The 14,619-nt window shown below is 35.9% G+C and overlaps 1 protein-coding gene across 1 annotated transcript; it reads left to right on the top strand.

Annotated features, from left to right (window-relative positions):
- Positions 1–3,039: 3,039 nt before the first annotated feature.
- Positions 3,040–5,110, top strand: LOC104899336 (probable indole-3-pyruvate monooxygenase YUCCA5). Its single transcript, XM_010686508.3, has 3 exons — positions 3,040–3,885; positions 4,010–4,381; positions 4,495–5,110. Exons 1-3 carry the CDS (start codon positions 3,220–3,222, stop codon positions 4,717–4,719), a joined length of 1,263 nt encoding a protein of 420 aa, XP_010684810.2. The 5' UTR covers positions 3,040–3,219; the 3' UTR covers positions 4,720–5,110.
- The last annotated feature ends 9,509 nt before the right edge of the window (positions 5,111–14,619 follow it).

Consider the following 14,619-nt stretch of genomic DNA (forward strand, 5'->3'; position numbering starts at 1 on the left):
GTGGAAAAAGGGGAACCTGTAGAATAAAATCGATCAATAATGGTCCTAAGAGACCATTCAATATGCATGAATTTTGCTTTATGGAAAATCCGATAATGATTGTTCGTTGTTCGTTTAATTGTTAAAAATGATATAATTTCTCTCTTTCCAAATGGTCCATGAGGATATAAAACCTATAGATAGTCGGTAGACGAGATAGATTAATTACTTGACTCAATATTGACTTAAACTCATTTGTTTATGAAGAGGAAAAAACAAAAGACCTCTAATAAATCTTTTGGACTAACTAAAAGTAGTTAACATCTATAGTGTAAATTTTTTCTTTCGTGGTCCTCAATCCAAAAATTATCCACTGGGATAATCCACTCCCCCCACGTGAGCAATCTGGTCCTAGGCCCTAGTCTCCCATTCCACCTAAGCTATCACTAAAGTTTGCAGTACTACTACTTCAACGTTAATCGTTTCCCGTTTTGGGGAATTATTATGGATTCTCAATGGGGCCTTCATCACAGCTCTTATACTTGCCCTACCATAAATAGATAAAATAGATTGATGAATGTGACATGTATATATATATTTTAAATACTTTGTACTCCTATTCTTCTCCATTCTTAGCTTCCTCGATTCACTCCTAGTCCAATTTATAGATTGGTATATATGAAAATGAAAACGATCAAACTTAACTAAGATAATTCTGGAATTCAATGTGGATATGATCAATTGGATGGATAGTTAAACAATTTTGACTTTGTTAAGTACAACTAGTAGAATTTCTTGTTACATCACATGATGTTTACATCACATTAAATTTATTGTTTGAGAGTATGGGAACGGAGTACATAATACCTCCATTCATAAATGTGGATCATGTTGAAGTATATAATCTTACCATTTTGTCCTCTTTTAGATTATGTTAGAAACTGAACTTCTATACGTCGCCCAACAATTACTTAAAATCGCTAAAAAAAAAACAATGAAATTACATTTATAACCTTCCTTATTTTTTTCGTAAATCAACACCATCCACTCCACCTCCTGCCTTCCACCACCACCATCTCCCTCACCTCCTGCCTTCCACCACCACCCACGCACCTCACTCCACCACCACCCACCCACCTCACTCCTCCACTGAAATTACCCCTCTCTCTCTCTCCTTCACTGTTTACGTACCACCACCCTCACCCACCCTTACCTTCACTTCACTGTTCACGTCGCGAAATTTTTTTAAATTGTAGAACGTCCCGGCAGGACGTTCAACCCATGGGGCGATCGTCCGGCCAGAACGATCAGCCCATGGGGTGAACGTCCTGCTGGGACGTTCTACAATTTAAAAAAAATTCGCTGCGAGGTGGCTGCAGTGTGCGACGACGGTGATAGTGGGAAGGTACGTGGTGGTGGGGTGGTGGGGAAAAGAGAAGGTAAAATGGCAGAAGGTTGGTGGTGGGGGTGGTGGGTAGTGTAGAAAAAAGGAAAGGGTAAATTGGACTATAAAAATATATTTTGGGCGATTTTAAGTAATTTATGGGCGATGTTTAACAATCCTCTGTTAGAAATTATCCTCCTTAGCGAATAGCTTTAGTAATATAATTATCTCGTATGTTTTAATTTAATCTGTATATTTTGAATTTCATGCAACGTAAACGGTACAAGTACAACTTTAATCATTCGCATATTTACAATCAGTAGATACTATATGCACGAATATAACAATATTATTACATTTGACTGTATTCTTCCTTACATATAAATCACAAATGACAATCGCAATGGATTATGTGAGTATTGCAAAAGTACAATGTGAGTAGATTATAAGACAATGGATGAAATGTTGCAGAAAAAGATAGAGGAGAGATGAAATCAAGGTACACACTTATATAATCTGATTAGGCCCTTTTCATATGATAATTAAGCAAGATATTACAACAACCATTTTGAATTGAAGATGAAGAAAGGTAATTCTTCAAAATAAAGGATGGTCTTGTGTTGGCATATAACTCGTGGTCGTTAGCTCATAATTGATTGTTTATTAATTGATTTGACTATTATCACTTATTAGCTAATATAACAAAGTGTTTGATAAATAGCTGAAACTTGATCATTGTATTTACAATATATATACCTCAACTCGACCAATCCTCTCGCACCAAAAAGCTTCCTCCGACCACCAACTTTATAGCATGTTTTGTCAAGACAAAAACATTAGAGAATCTGATCACCTGTCAATCTTCTAAAACTAGTCAAAACCTCTAATTTATTTTCAATCCTCAATTTCTCTCAAAAAAAAAAAAAACAAAACAAAAAAAAAATCAATCCTTAGTCTACCAAATAGAGCCTATAGACTTTATACATGTAGTTCATAATGTTTCGTATGCAATTAGGTTTAAGCTTTTTTTGACAATGTTTGATATCTATCAAGTAAGTGTTGGCCCAGTGGTGATGAGGACTAGCTTTGGTAGGACGGACCCGTGTTCAGTTCTACCCGCAACGCCCTTGGGAGAGGGATGGAACCTAACTAGCTCGAACTTGGTCTCGATCCGGATATAGCCTGAAGAGTGAACTGGGTGAAAAAAAAAAATGTCTGGTATCTATTATAGATATTTTTGTTTTAGTATATGATAATCTATCATTTTGTATTAGCATTGTAGACGATTCTTAATAACGTGTTCGATTCTTAAAGTACGTGGAGTTTAAGTGGGAAACTTCAATTGGAGAATATGCATTACTCGTTTTCCTATACACATCAAATGAATTAATAAGTATGTATTAGTAATTTGGAGAATCCCACCATCCGCCACCCTCCTTTGCAATAGCTACTACAGATAGAAAGAAAGAGAATGTATTAAAAGCCGTCATATTCTCGTAGATTACCAAGAAGTACCCCCCAAAATAAATAAATAAAAAAGTTAAATAAAATATAATTTCTTTAACAAGAAATTATACCCTTTTTAAGTCAGAAGAGAATAAAAATATAAAAGTTTTCCTTGAATAAAAATATATATTTCTAAAAGAAGCTCATGATTTCTGACTCTCACTCTCTCACTCTCTCACTTACTCACATGCTTTCTCTCTCCTCTAATAATTCCCTATATAAACCCCCTACCCACCTCATTCCAACAACAACAACATCAACACAACACATTTCTCTCATCATAATTCATACAAACTACACTTAACTCTATTTTCTCTAGCAAAACATACACACCAAAAAAAAAACACAAAATGGATCAAATGTTCAATTTAACATCATCAGGCAATGAAGAAGATCTTTTATCCCGTCGATCAGTATGGGTTAACGGCCCGGTGATTGTCGGCGCAGGCCCATCGGGCCTCGCCGTAGGGGCATGTCTTAGGGAACAAGGGGTACCCTTTGTAGTCCTAGAAAGAGCTGATTGCATTGCCTCCCTTTGGCAAAAACGCACTTACGATAGACTTAAACTCCACCTTCCTAAACAATTCTGTCAATTACCTAAAATGCCTTTCCCTGAGTCTTTCCCTGAGTACCCTACCAAAAAACAGTTTATTAACTACCTTGAGTCCTACGCTAAACATTTTGAGATCAACCCACATTTTAACGAGTGTGTTCAATCCGCCAAGTACGACCCTACTTTCGGGCTTTGGCGGGTTAAGACCTCGGGCCAAGCCGAGGTCGAGTACGTCTGCCGATGGCTCGTAGTGGCCACCGGAGAAAACGCCGAGTGTGTTATGCCCGACATTGACGGGCTAGCACACTTCGGCGGGAAGGTGATCCACTCTAGTGAGTACAAGTCTGGTGAGGAATACGTAGGCAAGAAAGTCCTAGTAGTTGGGTGTGGAAACTCTGGTATGGAGGTCTCACTCGATCTCTCGAACCACAATGCGGAACCAATTATGGTCTGTCGTAGCTCGGTAAGTTAGAAAATTTTGACCATATATATGTTACAGTCGTAACAAAAAAATATAACAGTTTATGTTACTTTATGAATATATGAATAGTAATACTAAACGAAGTTATGAACTTATTGTGTACCAGGTTCATATTCTTCCTAGGGAAATCATGGGAAGATCGACGTTCGAGCTGGCAATGATACTAATGAAGTGGCTCCCTCTTTGGTTAGTAGACAAGATAATGCTGTTTTTCGCCTGGTTTATGCTTGGTGACATGCGAAAGTACGGACTAAAAAGACCGAAAGCTGGGCCACTTGAGCTAAAGAACAAGGAAGGAAAGACTCCTGTTTTGGACATTGGTGCTTTGTCTAGAATTCGATCAGGAGATATCAAAGTTGTATCTGGAATCAAATGCTTGAATTTTAATGGCGTCGAGCTTATCGATGGCGAAAAAATGGAGGTTGATTCAGTGATTTTAGCTACTGGTTACCGCAGCAATGTGCCTTCTTGGCTTCAGGTTAGAAACAAATTCCTCTGCATTGATTTTATTCCTCTGTTTTTTTAAAAAAAAAAATTGGATAGTGATGAATATAATGTACTAATAATAGTTTTGGTTGATTTTGTTAACAGGAAGGAGAATTCTTTAACAAAAATGGATTTCCAAAAACTCCATTTCCATGTGGATGGAAGGGAAAAAGTGGACTGTATGCAGTTGGGTTTACAAGGAGAGGGCTTGCTGGTGCTTCTTTTGATGCCATGAAAATTGCACAAGATATTGGTCAAGTTTGGAAAGAGGAAACTAAACAAAAAAAACTCACTAAACCTCGTCATAGAAGGTGTATCTCAACTTTCTGATCACCTCAACCAAAAAAAAAAAAAACAATGACAACATTTTTGGATTGTTTGGGAGTGTTAATAATATGGTATACTTGATAGAAGAATGTAAATATGGTAAAAAAAAAAAAATGAAAAGACAAAATAGAGGTAGTGAGAATTGCAACAAAGATGAGGAGCCCTCTCCAGAAGCCAGAAGCTCAAAGTTTTGAAACCTTACTATATTTGGGCATTTTGTGTACTTTAAGGATGATGAGGCTTTGTTGATTTTTTTAATTTTTAATTTTTATTTCTATTTCTATTTCTATTTTGGGATTTTGCTTCTTTCATTCTTTTCTTCTTTCTTGGTATGTAATACCTTCTTGTACAATTACTTAGTTGTTATAGTGAAATGAAAATTTTTGTTCATTCATTCCAGGTTTTGTAAGGTTAATCTTCAAGTTACTTCAACATTTGCAATTAAATGTAGTCCACCCATTTTCAATTAATTGACATTATAAATAATCTGGTGTATACATAAAATCAGTGGCGGATCTAGAAATTCGGAAATGGGGGTATGGAACAATGAGCAATTAGATTCATAAAATATATCATTTTTCCGTCCCTAATCTTCTTGCTTCTCAACAACATGGCCATCAATGATCAATCGGTCAATAGCATTCTTCCTGGGTATGAAGGAGGCAATAGAGTGAAAGAATCTTACTGTTCTTATCTTCATCTTTGATCCACTTAGCCCTAGAACTTTGGGCCCAATAAGTTTCTCTCCTTTTTAGCCAAGCCCATAATTCAAGTTGGGCTTCCCTCCTTTCCTGCATTTCATTGTTAGTTAACAAGTGCGAGTTAGATACAAAATCAATACAATTTATTTTTGTTTCGAAAGATTTTATTTTTTCATCAATACAACCAAAAACTTTGATATTCCAATTTTCAAGATTTTCTTTAACAAGATTCAACTTATCGGGGAATTGCAGATTTTGAGAGTTACTCCAAGACTCCTTGATGACACTCGTGCATTGGGGATGTTACAACAAACAATTTTGAAACTGGAAGGGCGCGGGTCTAGAGGTGAGGTGATTGGAGGATACGAAAAGGGGGCAGTGATCCGAAACACTACTCCTCTTAAGGAGTGATACCTTCATTGAAGGGAAGATAGATAACCATTCGGGTTCAAAATCAATCTATCAAGTTTACTCTTGGATTTCTCTTTAAACCAAGTAATCCATCCATTAGATGAGGGATATCCATCAAAGCTAATTTTTGTATGAAAGTTTGAAATTCATTGAACCCGAATGATAATGCGATTTGACTTCCCCTTTCCAAAGAGTCAAGAATTTCGTTGAAATCTCTGATGATAAGGCATGACAAGTTTTGAGATGGGCACACTATCTCCAATTCCAGCCAAACCCTTGATTTTTTATCGGCTAGACACGAGTTATATATGTTGATATAGGTATGCAACTGAAATTTGAGTATGTGAGGGTACCTTGTAGAGCAATCCAGTGTTTTTCAATTTGCTTGGATTGCACTTGGAAAAATTTCTTCCTCCATGATTATAATAAGCCACCTGATTTCCCATTTGAAGGGCTAAAGGACCAATCTACATCATCATCATTTCATATTATTCACATGATTTTTTGCTCGGGTTCTCGAGCTTCGTTTCCTGAATAAAAATGAAGAAAGGTTGATGCTTTGAAGTGAGGTTTCTAACTAAGCTGCGCTTGATCTTAGAACCAAGCCTTATGGTGTTCCACGATATCATATTCATGGCAGATATTATAGGGTGATGATTTAAAGGCATGACTACTTTGATTGAGTTTGTTGAGCAAGCCACTCTGATTTTTGCCTTTTGAGGATTGATATGACCCTAGTATGAATTTTCGAATGTTCTCCATTGAAACTTATGCCTAGTTCCATAGTAAGTTTAATCGTATCCTCATTTGTGATTGAGAGAGTGGGGGAGGAATTTTTTGTTAGGGTGGGCAGGTTGGGTTAAGGAGAAAAGCCTTGGGAGGGAGGAGAATTGGGTTTTTTTTGGTTTCGATTTTTTGCGCATGCTTTTTTCACATTTTTTTTGGTTGTATGTGTCAGGGGTGGTTCAGATATGAGATTGGGTGTAGGCCCATTAGTGAGAGAGTCTGAGTGTGTTGAATTTTGTTTTGAGGGAGTGATTGAGGCGAGTGGGGGGCCACGTGTTTTGGGTTGAATTTAATTGGGTCACTGTTTCCTAGGAGAGGAGAGGGGGCCCCGTCATTGGTTTTGAGTGCATTATGGGATGGGGACATGGTCATAATTGGGTGTTGAGTAGGGGAAAAGTTACTGACTTGGGAATAGGATTTTTTGTTGAGTTTTTTTGTCTTCACAAAAGCTTATTTTGGGCTAGGAGTTGAGTAAACTGAAGAGTCATCGTCCTCGTTTGAGTTACTGTAGTGACCGCAATGGAAATGCTATGTAGTAGGAGGTAAGACATATTGACTTTCCTCCATACACTAGTGGAAAAAACCTTATATGTCACTTTTTATCAGATGCGGTTTTTGTAAAATCGCATCAGAAAATGAACCCAACAATTGGTGGGAAATTCGGCAAAGATAGTCGGATGCGGTCCAAAAAAAACCGCATCAGATTTTATATCGGATGCGGTTTTTTTTAACCTGATGCAGTTCAGTGGATCGCATCCGAAAATTAGTTTAATGAGGTCCCTTCCCTCCCAACAAAAATCCCGCGTCCAAACACTTCCAAACACAAAATCCTTCGACCCTCAAACAAAACTCACCCAATTACGACTACCACTACCACTGCGACTGCCCCACCACTTCCCACGCCGGCGACTTGTGCACCACCACCAACGCTGGCGACTTGCACCTGGTGGGCATTTATCAATGCTTCCCTAGTTTGGCGCCACCACTACTTCTCCCTAGCTTCGTTCCTCCTCCTCCCCTCCCTAAACAACTACATTACCACCTTTTCCTAGCTAGGTAATTAAAATTTCGTAACTCTTATTGTAATTCATTGTGATATTCTAAATAATTGTTAGCGAAATTATGTTGTATAATAGTTAAAGGGTTTAAATTTTATTCATTTGAGTTAATTTAATTTTAATTGGACTAGTTAGTTTGATTTAGAGGTTAAAAAAACTAGGTCTTTGTGGTAGAATGAGTATGATTGTTATTTCTGTAACATAGTTTAGTTTAGTTTAGTTTCGTTTAGTTTAGTTTAATTTAGTTTGGTAATTTATACTAATTTGAACTTTAAACTTTGTTGTTGATTATTGAAGCTATCTAGTGACAGAGTGCTAGTGACGGAGTGTTGAGTTCCATTTTCCTATTTACAACCTTAGAATTCAAGGTTAAATAATGGAGTGTCCTCTCAAAATGCTCTTGGAAAAGTAATACTCTATTTTCTAATAATGAAAAACTGTTCAAAATTATGTTTAATAAAACCTAATATCACTTACATAAACTAGAAAAGAAAATAATTAAGTCGCGAAATTCAGACGAGCAACGGCGTGCACGGGCAAGTAGGAAACCGCACAGGCATGCATCAGGGTGCACGGCAAGCAGAATCCTGCTTGGGCGTGCACCCGAAACATAAGGTTTTTGGTATTTTGGTTTATAATAGTGCACGGGTAAGTGAAATCTCGCTTGGGCGTGCGCCTTGATGCATGGGCAAGCGAGATCCTGCTTGGGCATGCATACAAGACATGAGATTTTATATTTGTCGCTCACAAATCTGCAAGGGCAATCGGACATCCGCTTGTGCGTGCACCTTGGTGCATGGGCAAGCGGAACTTTGCTTGGTCCTGCAAAGAAAGTATTCTTCAATATCATCATTCCTTCAACCCCAAAGCACTCAAACTCATCTTTTCGCATCCGAAAACCGCCAACTAGACCATCTACGAGCCATATTAGCTTCTCTTAGTCACAATCGGCCTCAAGAACCTGAAAATCACATAGAAGAGCCAAAGTATCTCGAAATAACACAATGGTTCAAAATTCTCAAATCATGCAATTAGATCTAAGATGCACTAAAAACTTCATGAAAATGAGACTTAATACCTACCTATATGCAACTAAAAACGATTTATGAGGGTGCATCCATTACCACCAATTTTGAATAGTAGCCAAAACGCTCTCAAAGGCTAGGGTGCAGCAAGTGTCATAAATGACGCTGAAACTAACTTTTCTTGCCAACAACGCAAAATCTGTGTTAATTTTTTTTTCATTTTTCCCATTTTCTTTCATTTATCCTATATTTTCATTGATTAGAAGCCTTATTCACATGAACATGTGTCGAAAAAGGCTAGTTTCGGCGTAGTTTATGAAACTCGCCTGCACCCATACCAATAGTTTGTGATGTTTTGTCTCTAGTCAAAGTTGGTTACGCTGGATGTACCCGCGCCATAGTTTGTGGTATTGACGCCATTTTTTTCATTTTAAGAACACTTTCTAATCAAGCAATAGAAATTAATTGTAAACCAATAATACATAAAGGCTTTGTTTGGTTGGGTGTAAAACATTTTTAGTACTAAATGATTTTTACGAAAAACAATTTACAATGGAAAACATAATTCCAAAATTAGTTTTCCATTGTTTGGTTCCATGTTAGAAAAATGATGAAACGAAAGAAAGTGAAATGAAAATAAAGTAAGGAAATAGTGAGAGGAGTGTAAAAGAAAGATAAGAAAAAGGAAAGGAAATAGATTTACCTTCATTTTGAAAGAAAAATGGTTTTCCATCATTGGAAGAGCAATTTTACTCATAAGAATGGTTTTACACTCCTTTGCAAACCAAATAATGTCAAAATTGAGTTTTCGTACAACAATAGTTATCATGTGAGTATTAAGATGACACCTTTTGAGGCATTGTATGGAAGGAAGTGTAAAAGTTCCATTTGCTAGAATGATTTTAGTGAGAATATAGTATTAGGGACACAATTCATTGAGGAGACCGTTAAAAATGTAAAGCTTATTCAGGCTAGAATTTAAGCTGCTCAAAATAGGGAAAATAGTTATGTCAGCGAAGAGAAGATGAGTTCATAGTAGGTGATAAAGTGTTTCTAAAAGTATTACAACTAAGGGAGTGATAAGATTTGGGAAAAAGGGCAAATTAAGTGCCAAATATGTAGGCCCATATGAGATTTTGCAAAGAATTGAGAAGGTAGCTTATAAGTGGCTTTGCCGATGGAGTTTGAGAAAATGCCCGGCGTGTGCGTTATATCCTTGATGAACGTCATGTTTTGGAGCCTAAATGAATCCAAATTAATAGGAGCCTCACATATGAGGAAAGACCTATGAGAAATCTTGATAATAAAGTGCGTAGTACACGCAATAAAAATGTAAATATTGTGAAAGTGTTTTGGTCTAACCATGAGTCTAAAAAGGCAACGTGGGATGCCGAAGATGAAATGAAGAAGAAGTATCCAGATTTGTCCCTTAAGGTGAGTTATGAGGGCGTAACTCATTTTCTTTAACTGGGGTAGAATGCGATAGAATTTCACGCTTTTTACCTATTTTATGCTATTTTTATCATTTTTATACTTATTTTTGGTGATTTGCACATGTTGGTACAAAATAAATAGATTCTCTACATGGAAAGTGTATTCATGAGTAACACACGTGATTTTAATATTGGTAAAAGTGTGCACTTGAATGACACAAGTATTTCTCACAATGAAGGTGAGTTAAAACCTTTTGAAAATTAGTAAATTATCGTGTCATGTTTTGTGACGAAATTTCTTGTAAGAGGGGTAGACTGTAATCCCCCGTCAATTTATGATTTTTACAAATATATTTTAATTTATAGTTATTAATATTTAAGTACATTTTAGAATTTAAATGATTTATTCTTCAAACGTTGACTATTTGAAAGTTAAAGGAATTATTTTAATAATTTAAAGAAGTCAAATAGATTATTAAGTCATGCTTTGAAAAATATTCGAAATGTTTGAAACGTTTTTGAATTTGGAAAAGACTACTAATTGGATTTGAGGAATTCAAACACTTTTAAAGTTGGAAAAGGATTTCTAGTTTGAGCGCAATTATCTTTTCCTAAGCCCACAAGGGGAACCTATATAAATCCCCATAAACCCAAAATTTTTCCGCACAATTATTTTAATTTCTCTCTCCTCCTTCCTCCCACAATTTTGGTTCTCCTATTTATTTTTTCTCTTTCTTCAATTTTCGTCCTAGCTTTCCTTCGTCCTTCACTTCTTTGCTTCGCCGGCCTGCCGTCCCGTCGACCATTCACCGACTGCCTGAAGCCGTCGTTGCCCCGGAAGCCGTCGCTGCGCCAACATCGTTTCTTCCTCCTCTTTCCTTTGCTTTGGTTTGATTACTTTTCTTCCTCCTCAAGTTTTTATTCAAAGTTTATGTTTTTAAGATTTGTTTTTAGTATGATAATGTTTAAAAGCTTTAGTTTGATGATTTATTTATGAATCTAAGTTTATATAATTTGTGTATTGAAGAAGTAAAAATTCAGATTTGCATATTAGGTTTGAATTGGGCTTTTAATTATCAAAGCATGAACTTTTAAGGGTTTGAATGTTGGAAATCAAAGCAGTATGTCATAGTTTATGGAATTGATCATATTTATGATTTAAAGGATGTTTAACTATGTTTTAAAGGAGTTTTAACACATAATATATTGCTAGAAGTTTAGAGGGAGTACTAATATGGAGTTTTATGATGAGTTTTAACAACTAGTGTAGTAAGTACTATACTAGGAGGTTAATAATTAAGATGTATGATAGACAAGGTTTTTAAACACTTTTTAGAAGGATTTAAAGCATTTTGTTATTGTTTCGAATTCATAAAGGATTGATTGTGAATTTATATTCGATGTTTTAGGCGGATAATTCTCTGTTGGCGACTTTTATGGTTGTGAAAGTGGCTAATTTTTCCACACAAGGTACGTGCATACCTACGTGTTGATTGGATCAGTATTATAATTTTAAGAATGAGATTTATGTAGTATCATGTATAGGGAACTATTTTGAGTTCATATGTGATTACTATTGAGTTTGATTTGCATGTTTTATGCCGTTGTGTGAAACATGTTGATTATGAGATTTATATTATGTTTGTATGGAAGATTGATGCAAGCATATGGGATTTGGGAACTTTATCATATTAATTCGTGTGAGGGATTAATATATATATATATTAGTTGGATGATGATTGAATCATGTTATTCCCTTTTTATTATTTCACTACTTTATTAGGACCGAGGGTCTTATTTGGTTAATTGATTTATTATACCTTTGAAAGGTTGGTTGGTTGTTTGCTAGGTTCAACAAATAACGGAAGATTGGATTAAAGTTGGAATTAATCTTGGGTTGATAAGTTGTTTGATCACTTATCTAATTCTATGATAAAAATGAAACTTTATGATTGTATTATCTATATTGTTTATCAGTCATAACAAGTAATAAATGGTTCATCATATAAAGTGAAACGTGGATAATAATAGCTTTAGACTTGTGCACGTCTGAAGTATTGGACAAGTAGAGAGTTGGAATACATGGTGGTAGCCCATGGCTTTTCCTGGGACCGGATTGATCATCGTGTCCACTAGGGGAAAAAAAAGGAAGGGCTGCGCAGGAAGGGCTGCGCTTTTGATAAAAGCGCAGCCCTATTAGTGAAGGGCCGCGCTTTTCTAAAAAAGCGCAGCCCTACATAACAGAAGGGCTGCGCTTTTAAAGAAAAGCGCAGCCCTTCAGTTAGTAGGGCATTTGATTTGAAGTTTGATTTCAGGCTAGTGTCTATCTTATTTTCGCTCTCGCTTCACTCTTTCAATGAGGTTATCTCATAATTTTTCTCTTTGATTGAATTTATTTCATTTATATTCACGATAAAATGATTTTTTGGGCTTTTGATTTGAAGTTTGATAGTTTTTTGCCGTTCTTGATTATGCAGTTGTGGCAAATTTAGTTGTTGAAACTACAAATTACATTGTTCCGTAGAAGCTTTAATGGGCGATGAGAGACAGATGTCGAAAGAGTGACATAGGATGGGGAGGGAGAGAGAGAAAGAGGAAGGGGAGAAGAGGTTTTTTGGGGTGTTAGACCATAGTTATGGTGTAATATATACACACAAGAAAATTCCGAACAAGAATTTTATAAGCTCAATCGAGCCCTTTCATACTCTAACACATATATTTTTTTAACCTTGCGTCAAAATGTTAAAACTCAGCTCTAGTCGACTCATTTGCGCCCTATAGTAAATTTTTCATCTTAAAAAAACCATTTACATCCATGTATATTCTTTGCACTATCTACCTCATTATGTATCACCCTAATAAATCGAATTTGAAGTTGAAGTCATTTTGAAGGATTTTTCTTACTACAACAATATATGATTGAAGGCATTGACAAAGTTTCAGCCATGTGATTTATACCATTATCTTCGTCTATATCAAGCGCAACATTTGAACCAACGTTGGTAGACGATATGAATGGATATTTAATTGATATGTCTATTTTATAAAGAGCTTTTACCCCCACCACTCATCGATTATTGGTCTTAATTGCACTCTTAGAAGCCACTTTTAGTACTAATTATGTGCTCCTTGTGGTGGTGGCGGACTGGTGGGTGCAAAGTTGCTTGCGGGCCCGACCGGGTGAAATCCTCGAGGGTGGGTCGGGCGAGATGATCTCATGTGGGAAAGAGGCATTTGAAGACCGCCCAGTCGGGCAAGATCTCTCCCGGTTGGTTGGAATCCGCCCTGGCAACTCGGGCGGAGCTGTTTTTAGGTGTTTTGAAATGCGTGTTGAGCTAGTTGTTTATATATGTATAGATACTTATCCTTTTAGAGGAAAACACCCAGTTTTCATATTTCATCCGTAGTCATTAGTTTTCTAAGCACTTTTATTCTCTCAAGAACCCTAATTTATTCTAATTTTGCAAGAACATTTAAGATTCATTAAAGTATTGCTTTCAAGATTTGTTCTTCAATTGATATTGTTTCTCATCCTTTACTATTTCCTTTTCAATTCTTCCTTGTTATTCCATCATGTTGCTTTCATATTTAATTGTGATTGTGTTTTCGCCAATTATGTGTGGGTGTTATCTTTTATGGATTTTGGGATCTATGTAAGCATATGAAGGATTGATTGAATGATTGTTTAATTCATTGATTTGTTTGATTCTTGCTATTGAGTTATTTATGTTAATCTACAAGTTTGGCCAACTATGTTGATTATTATTGCAATACAAAGTTATAGACCGAGAGGGCGGATTTTGTATAGTCTCTCAATAATAGGTTTAACAATCTATGACCATGCGAGAGCGACCTAGCAGTGAGCTTTGAGGGAGGTAATGTTACATACGCCCTAGTTAGATTGATTTATAATTCCTCCGTTTCTTTTTACTTGCAACGGTTTGACTTTTACACTATTCACCAACTCTACTTCGTTTATGTTTGGTGATTTATAGGTAAGGAAAAACATATTCATGTGGGATCTTGTTAGATTCGTCTGAATGTATATTTTCCGAATATATACTTTTTATAATTTTTATTTATCGGTAATTAAACTTATTGATGGTTTAAATTATACATTGGCAAGCGTGAAAGTCAAACTGTTGCAAGTAAAAAGAAACAGAGGAAGTATTGAGTTTCTTCAATCATTCTTGATTTCCTAAATTGCATACATGGTGAACAATTTCCTTAGTCTTTTCCTTAATTGATATTTTTTTGATTTGATTATTTGTTTAGATCAGTAAACCAACCCTTTTCATCTCTATTACCTCCGTTCCTAAATAATAGTTACACTTACACTTTCATGCATGCCGATGTACTACTTTGAGCCTGTATATCTCTAATTTTGTATTTGTAAAAAATATAAAAAGTCGATATTCTAAAAGTATATATCGAGACGAATCAAACAAGATCCCACATGACTATATTTTCTCTTAACCATAAATCACAA

The sequence above is a fragment of the Beta vulgaris genome, chromosome 7 (genome assembly GCF_026745355.1).
Source record: "Beta vulgaris subsp. vulgaris cultivar EL10 chromosome 7, EL10.2, whole genome shotgun sequence".
Classification (NCBI taxonomy): domain Eukaryota; kingdom Viridiplantae; phylum Streptophyta; class Magnoliopsida; order Caryophyllales; family Amaranthaceae; genus Beta; species Beta vulgaris.